We start from the raw sequence: 20,085 nt of genomic DNA on the forward strand, positions 1-20,085 counted from the left end.
AGAGCTGTGTAGGGGGGGGGGGGGGTGTTAGTACTGAACTATCATTGACCGGACTAGGATTAGAGTGCGTGTCAGAGCTGTATTTGGGGGGAGTCAGTACTGGACTACCATTGAGCGGACAAGGATTAGGGTGTGTTTCAGAGCTGTATTTGGGGGGAGTCAGTACTGGAATACCATTGAGCGGACAAGGTTTAGGGTGCATTTCAGAGCTGTATATTGGGGGGGTGTCAGTATTGTACTCTCATTTAACAGACAAGTATTAGGGTGCGTTTCAGAGTTGTATATGGGGGTGTCAGTACTGGAATATTATTGTGCGGACAAGGATTAGGGTGCGTTTCAGAGCTGTGTATGGGGGTGTCAGTACTGTACTATCATTGAGTACACAAGTATTAGGGTACATTTCAGAGCTGTATATTGGGGGGTGTCAGTATTGGACTATCATTGAGCGGACAAGTATTAGAGTGCGTTTAACAGCTGTATATGGGGGTGTCAGTACTGTACTATCATTGAGTACACAAGTATTAGGGTGTGTTTCAGAGCTGTATATTGGGGGGTGTCAGTATTGGACTATCATTGAGTGGACAAGTATTAGGATGCTTTTAACAGCTGTATATGGGGGTGTCAGTATTGGACTATAATTGAGTACACAAGTATTAGGGTACATTTCAGAGCTGTATATTGGGCGGGTGTCAGTATTGGACTATCATTGAGTATACAAGTATTAAGATACATTTCAGAGATGTGTATGGGGGATGTCAGTACTGGACTATCACTGAGTACATACGTATTAAGGTCCGTTTCAGAGATGTGTATGGGGGATGTCAGTACTCAAATATCAGGGTGTAGAGCAAGGATTCAAGGGTATATTTAGAGGTGTATATGGGGGCGTCAGCACTGGAATATTGGTGGCTTAGAGCAAGGACTCCTGTGTATGTTCAGTACTGTCTATGCATAATCAGTGGACTACGTGAGACTGAGGCTGCAGCGTTTCCAGCCTAACTACGGACCTGCCACACTTCCCACAGAATCTGCTGTCTTCAGCATGGCTGTCAGATTACCACAACATTATTTCTAGCTCGATGGCTCAATGTGTTATGTTGGTTTGCATAGCGCACTAATCACTCAGGAGGGTATCCAGGCACTTGGGCAGGTGTGTAGGTGTGAGATGCCCACGATGCTGATACAAGATCCAGGTCTTCAGCTTCTTGCGGACCTCAAGAGGCGAGGAGGAGGCTCTGATGTGTTGAGGGAGGTCGGCCCATGTCTTGGGTGCGATGTAGGAGAATGAGCGACCTGCAGTTTTGCAGATGTGGGCATGTGTGAGAGTGAGGCAAAAGCGTTGGTGTCTGGTGGGTTGCTGAAAATGTATGCAGCTGTTCAGGTATTCTGTTCCTGTGTTGTGTAGGCCTTTATATGTGTGCGTGATAAGTTTGAATTGGCTCCTCTTGCGAATGGGGAGCCAGTGAAGCCTCTTGAGTTGCTGTGTGATGTGGGTGCGGCGTGGGAGGTCGAGTATGAGTCTTGCGGTGATGATCTGGAGTCCGTGTAGGAGTTGTTTGGAGATTCCAGCGTAGAGAGCATTGCTCTACTCCAGCCTGCTGGGGATGAGTGCTTGCGTGACGGTCCTTCTGGTGTTCTGAGGCCACCATTTGAAGATCATTTGCAGCATGCATAGGATGTGGAAGCAGGAGGGGCACACTGCATTGACTTGAACCGTCATGTTGAGCTTGCCATCTAGGATGGTGCTGAGATTTCTTGCATGGTCTGTGGTGTGGGTGTTGGTTCTACCTCCGACGGCCACCAGGTGGAGTCCCATGGGGAGGTCTTGTTGCCGAAGACCAGTTCTTCTGTCTTGTAAGAGTTAAGCTGCAGGCAATTGGTTCGCATCGAGTCTGCTACCATGGTAATGCAGTTAGTGAAGTTGGTTCTGGTGGTGGTTGTCTTGTCTGTCAGGGAGGGGATGAGTTGGGTGTCATTGGTGTAAGAGATGTCAATGATGTTTTGTGATTGGATGATGTTCGCGAGCGGTGTCATGTATATTTTGAAAAATGTGGGGCTGAGGGATGATCCCTGTAGGGCTCCACATATCAATTTCTTGGTCTCCGATGTGAAGGTTGACAGCCTGACTCTTTGGGTTCTGCCCGTGAGAAAGAAACTGATCCATTTTTGAGCGGATCTTTGTATGCCTACCTCGTGGAGTCTTCTGATGAGGGTGTTATGGGAGACAGTGTCGAGGGCCGCAAAGAGGTCGAGCAGGATGAGGGCCGCTGTTTTTCCTCAACACAGGATGCTTTGAATGTCGTCGGTGGCCACGATGAGTGCTGTTTCAACGCTGTGGTTCTCTTGACTCCTGATTGAGTGTCGTCTAGAAGATGGTGAAGTTCGAGGTGGGTTGTGAGTTGCTTGTTGATGGCCTTCTCAATCACTTTGACTGGATGGAGGAGCAGGAAGATGGGTCAGAAGTTGCTCAGTTGATTTGGGTCACCTGTGGGCTTCCTGAGGAGAGAGTTGATTTCTGCAAGTTTCCATCCACCCGGGAAAGTGGCGGACGTGATGGAAATGTTGATGATGTAGGTCAGGGTGGTGCTGATTGGTGATATTCCCAGGTTGCAGGTGTGGTGGGGGCATAGGTACGCTGAGGCCCCTGAGGGAATGGTTTGCATGATTGCTGCTGTCATTTCTGGTGAGGGTTGTTTATTCGGTCAGTTGGCCATCTTGGTTGGTGGTGGGTAGGATAGCAACAAGTTTTCTGGGGTTGGGATGGTGTGCGAAGGTGCCGTAAATGTTTACGATTTTACTAAAAAGGTGTCACACCTAGTGTTGGTCACTGGAAGAGTCTTTGCGTTGCCTTTTTAGCTGCTGATTGCATTATCTCAGCATTAAATTGGTGAAACATTTCCCTAGACAGCATAATGTTTGTTAAAATTACAACATAGTGAAATAATATTGCGACTGGATGTCCTGCCACATCATTTTTATTTCCTCGCTGGATCATTTTGCCAACTCTTATGCACATTTTGCCATATAATCACAGTAATCCTGTGTCTGTGGGGTTGTCCTTACTAGCCAGGCAAGGGAACTCGTTGCGAGTTTCAGGAACTGTGGCTTCGCACTTCCCTGCTCTGGAATAAAGAGATTTCTTAAAAGAGGCCGTAATCCTCTACAGACAGCTACTGATCTGTGTTTTATTAATACCTGTCATTTTTGTTGTTAAGTAGAAAGAATTGCTCTGTTCAGGCCTGACCTGGCCTGGTCGAAGCGAAACAGCCAAGGCTCTTTAGCTGTGCTTGGCTGCAAGTGGTAGGTTTCTGCTGCCATCTAGCGGCTAGATCTAGAACAGCGCTTGGAAAGTGTCTAGCCATGCTCAGCAATAGAGGGAATGCATGTAATCAGTCATCGATGACGTCACCAGGAGTCTCCGAATCCTATTGGCTGTGTTTTTCACCTCCTTTGCGTTGTGTGCAGGCTGGGTGGAAATGCCTGGGATTCGAGACACCGCTCTCACAGGGAAATATCCTTATCTTATTTCAATGGATGGAAAATTCGAGTCTCTCAAATGTGGCTCACATTTTATCGGCACCCCTCACCGACCTGCATCTGTGCCAAGGACCCATGAATTGCAGCCCTGCCAAGCTTCCCGGGTCCATGTGTGATGTACGCTGCAGTCTAGGTTCTTTCTTTAAATTATGAGATTGGATTTGAAGTTGTGTTTTGTCTTTTATAAAAACAGGACTACAAGGCCCGGAACTCAAAGAAAAACCCTGAACTTGTGCAGCACATCACACATGAAGCTAGGAAACTTAGCAGCCATGGCTGTGGGTATGGCTAGTGGGTGTGCTGAGAGGCTCCACTCCCTCAGAGCACCATGCAAGAAGCGTTCAACCTGGTCGTGTAGTTTCCACCTATCAGTAGAAACTGCTCGTCTGCGGACAACATAAACTTAGGATGGTGCCAGACTGATCCCATGCACCCCCGCAGGATGTGTTGCCCCTCGGACCAGCTAGCTCGCAGTGCCACTGTTATCCCCCGAACCCTCAACAGGGGTGAACCACTGAACATGAGAACTCTGTTCCCTCAGGAACCGTGGTGACAGACTTCTAATTTTTCGCTCAGTCGCTCGTTCTCTCTTTCGCTCAGAGAAATATACAAAGAATATATAGCAGGCGTTTTCAATATTTATTGAACTGTAGTGATTCTTGCATAGAATATACGGGCTGCGAAAATTAATAGACAGAAGCAGACAAAAGTTATACTGAATGTCAGTAAGGTGAACAAAATGGATAGCTCGACTATTTTGTTGACACAACTTATATGTGCATACACAGACAATAGCACAGCTATGTAGCCCACTTCTACAATACGAAACCCTAACCTACGTGTCTAATTTGCAGATGTATGTTTTTCCAAGAAGCCCTCTCCTGGATGAGCTAACCCCTTTACCTGATGGGTAAGAGTGTAAGACCCCGTCTTGGTCACAAGCTGGACATCCCTCACACAGATGTGGGTCAGATGCTAAGCGTAAGCTTCGGCTTGCAGGGAGCCCTCGAAGTCAGCAGATGTGTCTTCTCTGATTTTCTTAGGAAACAATAGTTACATATAAAAAATGGTATCCCTGCCTCTGGCTTAGATTGTGATCGGCCTGTCATTGTTTTTTATTCCACAGATGGCTGTTTCACCACACGGCTGTAATAATAAAGCTCATTTGTGTCACACACGTGAGGGCCACATCTAATGTCAAGGCAGTGTGATAGTGTGCTCACAAAGTGTCCCATGTCAGCTAGGCCAGTGTTTACAGGAAACTAGTTTAAGAGTCACAAATGCTCATGTGTTCCAAAGGTTGATTTGGCAAAGACAAGTCAACTTCAGGAAAAACCTGTGTGCATATAAAAATGGCACTAATTCCTACAGGGCCTTACAACCTGAGAGATAGCTCTGCTCCCTGGGGTAAAGTGTGCACTGTCTGTACCACCCCAGAGATAAATGCATTCTAAAACCTGTGCTTGTAAGAGCTATGTAACCAGAGAGTTACACCGTCTGAGGCCTGAGCTTGTGAGATCTGTCTAGAGCTGTGCTTGTAAGATCTGTGTAATCAGAGAGAGCTGTGCTGCCCAAGGCTGAGCCTCCGCACCCTGTCTCAGGACACCTTCACCTTATGCGTTTTGCCTCCGGAAGGCTGGCATTCGTGCAAAGCAGTACACAGCTCCCTGACTCCCCAACAACATCCCCTTCTGTACCCAAATGTGTTCAATGAATGCAGCAACCCAGTGCCCGAGGGACCACCAAGCACTCATGTACTGCATCTTGACTCAGGACATTCTGCCCCCTGCCCCCTGCCATGGTACCCCACCTGCAGACAGCGATTCACCAAAATGCCGGGGGTAGCTCAAGTCATATCACACACAGGAGCCACCTGTTTGCTGCTCACATGCAGGGGAAGGGCAAAGAGACAGCAAACAAGCTACCAAGAGCCCCTTCACTTTCTCTTTATACCAATCTTGCCTTAATGATGTCAGGGACCGCAGGTGGCAAGGGCAGTGCCAGGGGTAGCAGCTACCATCCCTTCCTATCCTCTGTTGGTGCCCTCGCTCCTGCCCCATCCTGCTGAGAGCATTACCCTTGCAGCATGCGTGCACTAGCCCCCACAGCTCATCTCGTGCACCAGGACCGCCCCTCCCCCACTGTTTCACTAGTTACATGAGCCCCCCCATACCCCCTGGGACCCAACAGCTAGACCTGCATGTTTATTTATGTGTCAATCACCATAGCACTGCTCCCAACCTCTCAGTCTTCTCAGCACCATGTAATCTGGCTACTGCTGAGGTCTCTGTCTCAGGTATTTCCTTTAATGTTTGTACTGCCTGACTTGTAGTGATATCTACAGCCAAACTAATCGGAATATAAAAATAAAAGATATGCATGTCTGTCAGATCTGTGTAACGCGCGGGATAGACCAGCAGTCTGTATAAGCATGCACTCTCTCTCTCTCTCTGTTTCTCTCGCTGTTTCTCTCTCTCTGTTTCTCTCTCTCTCTCTCTCTGTGTATATATATATATATATATATATATATATATATATATATACATATATATTCCAGCTCCAGTCCCACCAAAACAGCTTGCCGAACTCCCAAGACGGGTGCCTTTTAGTCGTGAGGGTGGGACTCACGTTTAATATTCCAGCTCCAGCACATGCAGGGTCCCAGCACATGCGAGGCACTCACAGGGTGGGCTTGTGATACACTTTATTAAATGCAGACGCGTTTCTGCCAATAGCTTTCCTCAGTGCTTAAAGTGTAATTATTTTGTGCACAGCGTTCCATTTAAAATAAAAAATACTCCCTCCTGATTGGTAAATTATTCAAATTCATGGCATGCAGTAATTGTACTGCTGCCTGCGGGCTAATCTTGGTGCTAAATCCAGAGGCTTGGCGAGGAGTGTGCAGCGCGCATCGAGAGTGTGGCTGCCCATGTGGGGCTGAAACACAAGATGGGACTAAGATACAGTGTGACATGCTTTGAAAGTAAGGATTTGTGACTTTCACTTTATTTTCCAACATAAGAACGCAATGTGGCATGAAAGTCGATATGACATTATAACAATTAACACTGATACATCACCTTACCAGTATGGCAGCCAGATAGAGAGAACATTTTTGCAGTCCTTCTTTCAGGGTCGGCTTTAGTGCTGGTGGCGCCCTGTGCGACAATGTTTGTTGGCGCCCCCCCAATGACCACCTCCACCACGGATTCTCTCACTAGCACCCTTTAACAGTGACCAAGTCTCCATAACCACACTCTCTCAAGCTGCATTGAATTAGTTATATAGCGCCACTCATACCAGTGTAGGGTGTCCGAGCACTTTACATCACATGCACATTACACATAGACAATCAATCATACGTGTGTAAATCAGTGTATAGGAAATGTTACATAAGCCAAAGGACTAAAAGTGTAGGAGTCACATGTCATCCATACTGGTAGGCAGTATAGTTTAAGAGTGCTTGGTGTGGGGAAGCACAAACGCAGAGTCGAAAAGAAACAGCATAGTTGGGAGTTTTCTTTAATAATAAGAATCGATTTCTGGCCAAATTAACCCTTTTTGCAACATTAATCAATGTTCTAATAATGTATACTTTGCAGTGTGTATGCAGTTCTAGGATGAAAGTTAATAGCTCACTATTCTATATAAGGACTTTAAGTTATAAATTGCAAGTAACAAAAGGATTTCTCTTTTGAAAGCAGTAACCTGCTGATCTGTTTACATCATACGCACTCTGTAATCTACTGGGTACACGTTCTTTGCAGCAGGCATATTAACCCTCTGCACTAACTTCACCTAAGTCAAAACCTCAACTATACAAAATGCTGATCTCTCTCCAGGAAGATAATTAATCACACGACTTATCTTGACATTTATATGAGGCCTGGTAATTGCCGGGGGAAAGAAATGCTACGCTGCAGCAGGTGCTTCAAAAGCATAAAAAACATGGCGCCCCCAGGAAGCCATCACCCGGTGCGGTGGCACCGGTCGCACCGCCCTAAAGCCGGCCCTGCCTTCTTTGTTTGCCACCACCCTGAAGTGCGTCTGCATTTAATAAAGTATATCACAAGCTCACCTCGTGAGTGCCTCGCATGTGCTGGAGCTGGAACATATATATTATCTACTGGCGGTTGCCAGTAGATAGTTATAGTTACAACCTAGTTTCCATAGGAAATCTCAAACTTCTATTTTGAATAACTTTGGCGCCAGTTGACGATTCCTCGCGAAATTTTCAAAACTAATGGGGCGCTCCGTTCAGCTCCTACCCTGAAAGTCTCGGGGTGATTCGTCAAGCGGGGGCTGGGAAAAAGGGGGGGTCCCAAAACGCGTTTTCCCAATGCATTTTTCCATAGGACCTTTAGTCGCAGCTACAGCCCGAACGGCTGAACAGAATTACGTGAAATTTAGCAGAGAGGTAGCCATAAGGTCAAGGAAGTGCCTTTTGCAGGTCTGGTGTAAATCTGTTCAGTATTTCCTGAGAAAATAGCATTTAAAAGCATATCAATATCTATATGCGCGCACCGTGCGCGCACTGTGCGCGCACCCTGCCGTGCGCGAGCGCAATTCTGATTGGTTGTTAGATGTCGGTAAACATTCGAATCGGTCGAAACCAGGAAGTGTCGGCCGCCATTTTGTCTCTCGCAGTCTGAGGGTGTGAAAAAAAAAGGTGGAGAACGTGAAAAGGGGGCAGAGTGGACAGTCCCTGACCCCCTAGCCTTGGTCAGGGGGTCACAGAAGGACCCCCAAGGGTGAAATTTTTTTTTATTTTTTTTTAAAACTCGCGAGGTGCACGCACGGAGCGCGCACGGCGAACCGTGGGTGCTCGGTGCGCGAAGCGCACCATGCGCCCACAGCGCGCGCACGGTGAAAAACCTGAAAAAAATTAAAAATAATAAATACATAACTTAGCATTTAAAAAACCGTACAATTTCACTGAAAAAACCATAGGTTTCACACACGTTATAGTTACGAATTAGCATTTAAAAAACCTTGCAAATTCACTTAAAAAACCATAGGTTTAACACATGTTATAGTTAGCTGGACATTTCACTCGTAAAAAACCAATGAAATTCCCCCGTTATAGTTAGTGCAGGCAACTATAACTCACGCGACCGCAATCCTCTGCTGATGACGTCAGATATTACATCACTGATGACATATGTGTCTTTATGAAAAATAAATATTTGTAATGTATGTATAGCTAAAGATTAATGGAAGAAGACATGGGTAAATAAGTGTCTAAATACAGTGATGTAATATCTGACGTCATCAGCAGAGGATTGCGGTCGCGTGAGTTATAGTTGCCTGCACTAACTATAACGGGGGAATTTCAATGGTTTTTCACGAGTGAAATGTCCAGCTAACTATAACATGTGTGAAACCTATGGTTTTTTAAGTGAATTTGCAAGGTTTTTTAAATGCTAATTCCTAACTATAACGTGTGTGAAACCTATGGATTTTTCAGAGAATATATATATATATATATATATTTATTTATATGTATATGTGTATATATGTATGTGTGTATATATGTAGGTGTGTATTTTATCTTTTTTTAATTGATTTTATTCAGCATGAAATCTGCGTCACTTACATCATAAATTACAACGGAGTAAGACTTAGTTGACCAAGTAAAGTAAGTACAACACAATTCAGAATCTGCGATCAATGCAGCTGTGTCCCTTCTAGTTCTGAGTCTAGTGCCTGTGACAGCTCAGGGAGGTTGGTTGTATTGTGACCCATTCTCCACATCCCCCAAGTCTATTTCATAATATTCCAACCATTTGCCTCAAAGCATGCACAATATGTAACCAGAGGGATAGCTCTGCTGTCTGAGGCCTGAGTCTGTAAGTTCCGTACAGCTGGAGCAGCCGCATTGCTTTCTGTGGCTGAGCCTGTAGAACCAGCGCTGAGGCCAGAATATGTACTGTGTGTAGAAGCAGAGGGATAGCTCTGCTGTCTGAGGCATGAGTCTGTAAGATCCGTACAGCTGGAGTGGCTGCATTGCTTTCTGTGGCTGAGCCGGTAGAACTAGCGCTGAGGCCAGAATATGTACTGTGTGAAGAAACAGAGGGATAGCTCTGCTGTCTGGGGCCTGCACCTTCACAGCCTCTATGATGCGAAGGATAACTGCTCAGAGGGAGTGCTTTGCTGGTTAATGCATATAAGCTCCTTGGCCAGCACACTAAAGTACACAAAAACGTGATGGATAGAATGCTTGAATCTCAGCCAATTCTTCGTAACCGGTCCTGGGTCGCTTGTTTCCGGTCCAGAGAGGACCTGGCCTGCCAGTTCGGGTTAGACTGTCCTTATTAGAGCAGGGTCATGACTGATTAGCATATGGCTGGGTCCAATCTGAGGTGGCATGGTGTGCAAAATACCGATGGACTGGGATGCGTGCAGCCCGAGTAATTGCCAGAGCCTGAGATTAATTCAAGCATTCCATCCATCACTTTTTTGTGTACTTTAGTGTGTCATCCGAAGTGGCACGAGTATGCTTGGATGTGGATCCAGTGCACACTGCCACTGGAACCAGGCATTATATGGCTGATGAGCCTTAACTAGGGTGAAACCCGTCCTGGGTTGCTTGTGTTCCAGTTCAGGGAGGGCCTGGCGGGGCAGTTCAGGCTGGACTATTCCCTTTGGAGCAGGGTTAGGACTTATGTGCATATGGCTGGGTCCAAACTGAGGAGACACGGTGTGCATAGTAACAATGTACTGGGATTGAATGTGGGCTGAGTAATTACCAGAGGCTCAGATTACTTCAAGAATTTCCTCCATCAGTGTTTTTTGGATACTTTAAGACAGTGGGCAGGCCCCACTGAAGTCCTCGGATTATACCCTGCCTTACTCTCCTGCTCTCTTGTCTCTTACAGGACCTGGTGAAGACGCACCTGATGTTCGCGGTCAGGGAGGAGGTGGACGTGCTGCGCGATCAGATCAAGGACCTGATGGACCGGAATGCCCTGCTGGAGCAGGAGAACACAGTGCTCAAGTCTCTGGCCAGCCCCGACCAGATGTCTGTGATGCAGGCCAAGATGCAGAGCCTGCGGCTGACCATGGCCGCACCACCGGTTAGCAGCACCACAGCGTGAGCAACATGGGCCACCAACCGCCAAGAAGCCAACACATCAGGCCGCCTTGCGAGCGGTCCCGCCAACACTACAGTCGCTTGATTCCGCCAAGCTTGGTGCCCCAGGGACATGCAGGGGGTGCCAGGCATACTGAACTGGGGTCCCATGCGCTCTACTAACCCACCACATGTGCCTTTTAAACAGGATGTGGGACCAGCACCCACCCAGAGGAGGCACAAGGAACCAGGGGGCATAGCAGTAGGTTTCTTCTGCAGTTAATCAGACTACTCTGGCCTGAGCAGGTTGGTGTGGCAATGCCCAGGGGTGCCAAGAAGAGCCATGAAAGGCATGTCTTGTGCTGTGCTAGGGAGCCAATGTCCGAAGCAAGTCAGCTGAAGCCTGCAGCCTATAGACGGCCATTTTATCATGTTTCTGAGGGCCTGGATGAACCTCGCTGAAGACCATCTGCCCTTGTCTGAGGAAATGTCCACTTCTGACCTGAGGGAAAGCCAGATATATTGTGACCGTCGGTGGTCCGCTGGAGCAGCAGGGCTGTCAGCGAGGCCGCCTGTGAGCACCAGATCCCAAGGACAAGGACCGTCTTGTCTTCTGTCTCATGTGCAATAATAGAAATCAGGGATATTTAAAAAAAAAGTGGGCCTCCAGGGAGGAACCCCAACTCCCCTTCACCCCGCACTTCCCCAAGCCCAAAGCACTGTCCCAAATCAAAGGTCCCGCATCCACACTGAGGGGGACTCTCATTGCAGCAGAACAACAGCTATGACAAAATGGCTGCCAGCGGCCCCACCCGTCGAGCTCAGGCGCGCGCACTATCTCTCGCTGTATGCGCGAGCCAGCTAGGCCTAAACCAAGGGACTGCGCAGAGGCTGGGAGCAAGAGCTGCTCGAGTGCGTGGCCCTTTATCAGTTTGCACAAGAGCGAATAACCTTTGCACATTCATGAACAGGAATTTGCAGAAATTAGGACTGGCCTTGCCACAGTTTTATTTATTATACATTTTTGGAAAGGAGGTACCCAGGTGTCTACAGGACGCCTGTTGGTGGACGATATGATTGCAAGGGAGTGGGAGTCGCTATCAAGGTGTAGACAGTTCCTAAAGAGGTAGCCGTCTCCACTGCCAAAAATATTAATACCAGTAACTAGGGCACGCCTATTGTCATTCAATCAATCAGTCAAGCACTTATAAAGCATGGCAAATCACCAGTGAGGGTCACAAGGCGCTGGAGCTGCTAGCTGCTTCGTGGTGATCTGTTCATTCGAGCAGCCAGGTCTTGAGTTCTTTCCTGAATTGCCGGAGTGATGGGGCGGTCTTGAGGTCCAGGGGGAAGTCGTTCCAAGCTTTGGCCGCCAGGTACGAGAAGGCGCGTCCTCCGCTCTTGCCTCGGTGAATCCAGATCATTGGCATTAATACCAGTACCTGGGAAGCGCCTACTGCCACAAACATTAATACCAGTGTCTGAGACGCACCCCCTGTTAAAACTATAATACCAGTACCTGAGGGTACGCCCATTGTCATTAATACCGGTAGGAGGGATGTGCCTACTGCCATAGACATTAACACCAGTACGTGGTACTGGTTCCACTCTCAGCAGTTAAACTTACTTACAATTCCCACAGTGCATAAACAGCTTGGAATTCTGAAAACGTGATGAAGAACCCTGGGGGTTCTTGGGGGAGCAAGGGCGGCGCATAGCATTAGTCAAAGATGCTAATATTTACAATAGGAGCAGAATATTTCTGGATAAGCGGTGGGCACCTTTGCTCTCAAAGGTTGCCACAGATTCCTTTACGCCCATGCAACCATCCAGGGCACAAGCCACTTTGCTGTCTGTGAAATTCAAATGAGGACTGGAAAACAGGCCCAGGTTTATTCAAACTGTGTCTTCCAAGAGCGGACTAAGACCTCTGGTTGTTCTATATTAGAGAAAAATGATCAGTTTGATCATTTTTCATTTTTCTGCATAGTTTATATCAACTTAACAGTGCCCTATTTAACTAAAAGTAGTCTTAAAGTAAGTAGATAAACAGATCCCTATGTTTTAAAATAAACAAACACTGAATATTGTAAGTTGTGCAGGGTCTTCATATGCAGATTAAACTACATTCCACAGTGAGAAAATTTGCATTAGTAGCACCTGACAATAAATCATTTTCTTGTCACGTGTACAACTATGCCCACACTTCATCTGCTCCGATGTAAAGATTTTCAGAGCCCCCAGACAAAATGTTATTTACCAATTTGGGCTTTCCCTGTTCCCTAGCAACGAGGTGGTATTTCCGGGTATTTGTTGGAATCTGGCACCCTCCAGTGGCCATTTATGGTGGCACTATAAAGCAGTTCCACTATTTGGCCTTAATTTAAAACCAATCCTGATTCAACTATTTAGCTATTCAGATGGTCTAATACAGCACGCATACCCCTTCTTTCCCACCTCCATTTTACTGAATAGAATAATATCAGTATCTTACTTGCGCAGGAGTTCTTCTCCCACCCCGTTAGTTGTTGCTAATACCTCAGTATTCAGGCTTGAGCTTTGCACATCCTCTCTCTTCTCCTGTTGTCAGCCTTACAGCCCTGCTGCTGAGCGCAGCATCCTTCCTGGGAGATCAGGGGGAAGGCCAAGCAAGGTGTGACACACTAGGCATGCTTCCTTTAAGGAAGGCTTGGTGTGTACCGAAAGCCTTATCGAGACACCGCAGGACATGCACTGCCAGAGCTTACGGGGAAGGGGCTCTGCGAAGGCTGCAGGGGCTACCAGAGTGGAAGTTATCAGGGCCAAAGTGTAGGGTTGGTGTAGATTATTAATACGCTGTGCAAGAATCGGAGGATTGACAAGACAATCTGAGCGGTCAGTCGCAAGCAGTGACTGTGGCAGTGACAGCAGTGTAGGTCAGGCAGGTGGTACCCCCTGTGCCGTTGCACCGAGGGTGGGGTCATTCTGAGGTGATTTACTGAAGCATTCCTGCCTCTAAGCACTATCAAATGCAACTTGTTCCTACAGTTTATCTAAAATCCTTTTGTAGGTGGCTTACCGAGATGTCCGAAAGTACATCTTGTGACGTCCTGCCGGAATACGTGCACGCGGGAGGGCACATTTTTATGAACTCTAATGAGGTCTCGCCTGCAGGCAGCTCTTAGCTGTCAGTTGTCATAAGCCCTCTAGTGGACCATAGCAAAAACCTGCAGTGTTTTTTGTGAACAGCCATTGCTTACCATTGGCTGGCTTCCTTGTCACTCTCATTGTCTTGTCCAATGGCTTTCCTTCCTCTTCTTGTGTTTGTACCTCTCCTGGAGCACAGGTCTTTGCCATCCCTTTGATTGGCTGGCTTGCATCCTTCCACTGCTTGCATTCAGATAATTACATTTTTTTCTATTTCAGCCCTTCCTGCAAGTGCATGTGTTTTTTTGCTCTCTCCCGCGCTTGCTGCTTCTCCCATCCAATCAACGTGCCACCACGCTCTGTGTTTTGCTTTCACTCCACACCTCATCCATTGCTTCTCCCACTCTTCCCTGCCTGATTTTTATTTTTTAAAACCCGCTTTTCATTACTTTCCAACTCCCAGTTGCCCCCCCCATGTGAATGCACCTCTCCCAACTCCACCCACCTCCCTCCCAGTAGCTGCCACTTCTTTCCCACCCCTCCCCCACATTTCTCATTTTTTATATTATTCTTTTTTTCGGAGGCCCCAACAGCTGTAGTTTGCTATGTAAACTCTCCTGCTTCAAAAATCACTTCTGCTCACATTTACTTGGATTTGTTCCCCTTTTTTAATCTTCCCCTCCAAGATTGGCATCCACTGTCTTGGAATGATAACTCTAAAATAGGATTGCAACGTCATGGCACACGGACTTCATATCACTTTTTTTTCTTTTTTACTCTGATGCTGCATAGCATCTGCAACAAAACAGTAGGTCTGCATTATCCACCTAAAGGCGAGAACTACTGTTTTTGCCAATGCTTGTTTTTAAGTGCCAAACGCCACGCCTTATTCATATTCTCTTTATGCCCTTGAGACCTGGTTTGACTTTTTCTGTGTGCACAGCAGCACTGCCGCCAACTTCACCGGGCGCATGCGCAGTCTGAGCTTTTCTCCCCAATCACCCATGCGAGCTTAGATATTTTAATATTAATTTTAGATGTATTTAAATGTGCAGAGGATAACACACTGTAGACAATATGTTTGTGGGTGTCTAGAGGTGGTTACACGTGTATCTTCCTGCTCGGAAGTGCCTATAGGCCATCTGTTATTTCTTTTCGCCAGTGATGCTGGTCCGGCTGGGACTTCCGCCGGACATGCAGCTTGTGACAAGAATACTTTGAAATGGGAGAGTTGGTGGAAATGGGGGCCAGCACCTTCAGATAGATGGAGGTCGCCTTGGACATAATATGATGTAGGACACAAGTGTTTTGGGGTCTTTTTTCCTGGGCTCCATCTAACCTTTGAGTCACAAGGCTGCCACGAAAGCACTTTTACAACGTGAAAAGACGTAGCCCAAGGAGGATGGCTTGCAGCAGCTTGTTTGTCAGAAAAATGAAAACGGGGCAGTGTTTGTAGGTCAGGCTGGGGCAGTGTTTGTAGGTCAGGCTGGGGCAGTGTTTGTAGGTCAGGCTGGGGCAGTGTTTGTAGGTCAGGCTGGGGCAGTGTTTGTAGGTCAGGCTGGGGCAGTGTTTGTAGGTCAGGCTGGGGCAGTGTTTGTAGGTCAGGCTGGGGCAGTGTTTGTAGGTCAGGCTGGGGCAGGGAGAAGGACAGGGAAACGTGTAGTTTCAAGTAAGATGAGCGTTATAGGTTAGGTCCATTAGGCAGATGCCTCAGTGTCTTCCTCCTGCACAGGACCCAATGGTAGTGCCTCCAGCCTGTGACGTCACCACGATTGAGGTAGACTCAACCAAGCACTCCCTAACAGCAGACATTATATGAGTCTCACCTCGCGCCCCCCGCCATGGCTTCATTTACTCTAGTTACGGTTTGCGACGTCAGCTTTGTAGGGAGAGGTGAGTGTGTCGTGCAGGTGTGTCTCACAGCTCCCAGAAGTCCCGGACCGAGGACCTCGACGCCATGCAGCGCACGACCACCTCTTCGAATATGCAAAAAATGTAAATCAATGGACTAATATCTACTGGTTTTAAAGGACTTTTATTGACCGAATGTCTGTGAAATGAAATGTAAAATGTATTACTGATCTCTGTGAAGTTTTCACCTTCAAAACACCTTGTACAGTTCACGCTGTGAGACGCCTCATCTTTTATGCTGCCTGTGGGATGTGGGCTGAACAGTGCACGTACCTGTCTGCGTGATGTGGGCTGTGTGGTGTGGGTGCACGTACCTGTCTGCGTGATGTGGGCTTTGTGGGTGCATGTACCTGTCTGTGTGGTGTGAGCTGTGTGGTGTGGGTGAACGTACCTTGGGCTGTGTGGGTGCACGTACCTGTCTGAGTGATGTGGGCTGTGTGGCTGCACATACCTGTCTGCGTGATGTGGGCTGTGTGGGTGGACATACCTGCCTGTGTAATGTGGGATCTGTGGATACATGTACATACCTGTGTGAGAGCACATATGTGTCTGTATAATGTGGGTTATGTGAGTTAATGTACCTGCTTTAATGTTAGCTATGTGAGTGCATGTATGTGTCTGCATGACATAGGCTGCTTGGGTGCAAGTACCTGTCTGTGTGATGTGGGCTGTGTGGGTGGATGTATCTGTCTGCGTGATGGGCTGTGTGGGTGGATGTATCTGTCTGCGTGAGGTGGGCTGTGTGGGTGAATTTACCTGTCTGCGTGATGTGAGCTGTGTGGGTGCACATACCTGTCTGCGTGAGGTGGGCTCTGTGGCTGCACATGCATACCTGTGTGAGAGCACATATGTGTCTGTATAATGTGGGTTGTGTGAGTCAATTTACCTGCTTTAATGTTAGCTATGTGAGTGCATGTATGTGTCTGCATGACGTGGGTTGTGTGGGTGCATGTACCTGCCTGTTTGATGTGGGCTGTGTAGGTGCATGTATCTGTCTGTATAATATGGGCTGGTTGTGTGCACCTAACTGTCTACGTGATGTGGAATGTGTGGATGCACATACCTGTGTGCATGATGTGAGCTGTGTGGGTGCACATACCTGTGTGCATGATGCAGGCTATGTGGGTGTACCTACATATCTGTATGAGAACACATATATGCCTGCATAATGTGGGTTGTGTGAGTCAATGTACCTGCGTTCATGTGGAATATGTGAGTGCTTGTATGTGTCTGCGTGATGTGGACTGTGAGAGCACGTATCTGTATGACGTCGACTGAGTAGTGCACATATTTGGCCTGCATGATATGGACGGTTCAAGCCCATGTATGTGTCTGTGTTATATGGGCTTGAAGAAATAAAAACCTTCTCAGGGGTTTCACTGATACACTTGGTCCTTTAAACCAACGAAGAAGAGATTGGCACGGAAACTGTAATATCAAGAAAACATTTTTATTCACATGAGGGAGATTGCATCACACAGTACCCTCAGGCCACTGTAGGAGGCATTCTAAGGAGTACAGAGAACCGGGGCCTTATATACCCACACAGGGGCTCAAAAGGAGGCGGTACAAGTACACATGAAAAGAGTTACACACATAGATGGTCATACAGAAAATGCACAGTCAACAAGTAGGAGGAGTAATGAGTTGCTGACATCAGTTAGAACAGCCTGACAGTTCTACACTAGGAGCAGGTGCATTCTGGCAGCTACAGGTCCCTCTGAGCATGTGCAAGGCTCTGGAAGAGGGAGAAAGCACATAGCTAACTAAAATGGCTGCCAGGAACAAAATGGCTTTCACCTCATGCTAACAGATTCCTGCAATCTTTAACAGGCTGTCTGGGTGCATGCACCTGTGCATGATGTGGGCTGTGTGGGCGCACATATCTGTCTGTGTCATGTGAACTGTGTAAGTGCATATACGTGTCTGCAGGAGGAGGACTGGGTGGTTGCATGTATCTGTCTGTGATGTGGGCTGTGTGTGTGAGAGCATGTACCTGTGCATGATGTAGACTGTGTGGTTACGATTCTGCATGATGTCGATTTTGTGGGTACCTAATTTTTGTCTTTTTCACTTAGAGGATTATTTATGAGATCCCTGCATCACTTTTGTACCATGTCAAGGGATTTATGAAGCCACGCTAAGCCATCCTGCGTGGCATTGAGAGACCTCATAAATAATGAGTAAGGCAAAGCAGCACACATCGCTGTGTCGCCTTAGTCTGCGCCCAGGAGGCGTTCCATGGGCGTTGACATGGGTGTTCCCATGTAACACCCATGGAATTTGACACTGCCGCAGATTTACAAAGTGATGTAAACCTGGTGAAGCGCCAAATCCATACACTTCCCGAGGTGAGGCGTAACGAGGAGAAACATGTTTATTTCTTCTCGTTTTTAACTCTTTTCAAAGCAAAACACCACTTAGGATTGATTCTGTACAGGAATGTGCCCCTTTCAGCACAAAAACAATCCTGCACGCAACTGAGGCACCCTTGCACCATGGTTCAACGGTGCCTAAGTTGGCGCTAGGCTGCCAAAACCGCGCAAGGGAAAGGGAGAAATGACGGGAATGCACAGTATTGCTTAAATACGGTGGACTCCTGCCCTTTCACTTTGGCGTAGGGCAGCGCAGCAAGGTGGCTTGCTGCGCTGACCTACACCAAAATCCCATAAATAAGCATTGTGGCGTGGATCACGGCTCTTCATGGTGGTTGTGGCAGTGACCCCACATTTGTGCAGAGTAGTAGTTTACTTCTGTTCCTTGCAGGACAAGCAGATGGCAATGGGCCACAACAGCTTCTTGGTTTACAAGACATGGGTCTTTCAACCATTCGAACATCTTCACTGCAGCCCTCTGTTTGTGCATAATGTGTGCTTGTCTTTGCAGGTTTGGGTTCCGGCACTTATTTTTGGGACTTATTTTTTACCATCAGACTTTGACCCAAAGCAAGAGAAAAAGGGAGTAAGAAAGAGGGACAAAACATAGAAAGAGTGGCCGAGGGAGAAAGACGGAGGAGGAGGAACATAGGAAAACAGTGGCCAAGGGGGAAGGCAGAAATGAAAAAGAGTCTCTAGCCTCAAGTTTGAAACATCATCCACGAGTCAGTAAGTCTCAAACATCGCCCGCGAGTCAACAAGTCTCAAACTTAACTTATGTGTTAGTAAGTGTCAACCACCACCCACAAGTCAATACACTTTAAATTCAGACACCATCTAAGAGGCACCGCCCACAAGTCAACAAGTCTCAAGCTTCAAAAACCATCCATGAGTCAAAAATTCTCATACACCACATGAAACAATAAGTCCTAAAAACAAAACATGAGCCAATAAGTTTCAAATTTCAAAAAACACATTTAAGTCTCGTTTCAAATATGACCCACAAGTCCACAGGTCTTAAGCACCACCCAGCAGACAGTGAGCCTGGAACATCGCCCTGGAGTCGATATATCTCAAATACCACCCATGAGTCAGTAAGTCACAAACACCACCCTTAAGTCATCAATAAGTATCAGGGACCACCTACGAGTCGATAAGTCTTAAACATCGCACAAGAGTTGTTGCTTCTCAAACACCACCCATGAGTCGGTCAGTAAGTCACAAACACCGCCCATAAGCCAATTTGTCTCAACCACCATTCATGAGTCAGTAAGTCTCAAACATTGCTCAAGAATCAATGCGCCTCAAACACCACCCATTAGCTAGTAAGTCACAATGCCACTCATAATTAATTAATTCTCGTGCACCAGACAGTAAGTTGTAAACATCAGCTAAGAGTCAATACATCTCAAAAATCATTCATGAGTCAGTAAGTCACAAACACCAACTGTAAATTAATAAGTCTCACACACCATCCATGAGTCAGTAAGTTTTAAACATCGCTCAAGAGTTAATATGTCTCAAACACCGCCCATAAATCAGTAAGTCACAAACACCATACATAAGTCAATTCATTTCAGGCACCACCCATGAGTCAATAAGTCTTTAACATCGCCCAAGAGTCGAAACTTCTCAAACACCACTCATAAGTCAGTAAGTCAAAAACACCAACCTTAAATCAATAAGTCACAGACACCATCCATAAGTCAGTGAGTTTCAAACGGATCACTGACATAATATCGACTACAAAAATATAGACTTACAAAAATATCGATGCCAAAATATAGAATACCAAAATATCGACTCCCTATCTCCAAACAGGAAAGTACAAAAATATAGAATCCAAAATATCGTTGTAAATAATATAGTTAGTCAAAATATCGAATTTTTTAAATGTTTTAAAAGTAATGTAAAATTAATGAAATAATACATATAATTAACTGACACATACTTAAAAATACTTAAATAACATTAAAAGTAATAAATAATTAATGTAAGTAAATAAAAAAAATTAATACATATATATTAACGTAATATTTATTAAAAATATTCAATATTTTCTGC

The 20,085-nt window shown here is 46.5% G+C and overlaps 1 protein-coding gene across 1 annotated transcript in view; it reads left to right on the forward strand.

The window, feature by feature from the left end:
- TSC22D4 (TSC22 domain family member 4) overlaps positions 1-15,856 on the forward strand; it is a 451,830-nt gene extending 435,974 nt beyond the window's left edge. The window contains exon 5 of the mRNA XM_085639106.1: positions 10,416-15,856. Coding sequence (XP_085495232.1) covers positions 10,416-10,634 — 219 coding nt within the window. The 3' untranslated portion in view covers positions 10,635-15,856. The remainder of the gene's footprint in view (positions 1-10,415) is intronic.
- The last annotated feature ends 4,229 nt before the right edge of the window (positions 15,857-20,085 follow it).

This window comes from Triturus cristatus, chromosome 12 (genome assembly GCF_964204655.1).
Source record: "Triturus cristatus chromosome 12, aTriCri1.1, whole genome shotgun sequence".
Classification (NCBI taxonomy): Eukaryota; Metazoa; Chordata; class Amphibia; order Caudata; family Salamandridae; genus Triturus; species Triturus cristatus.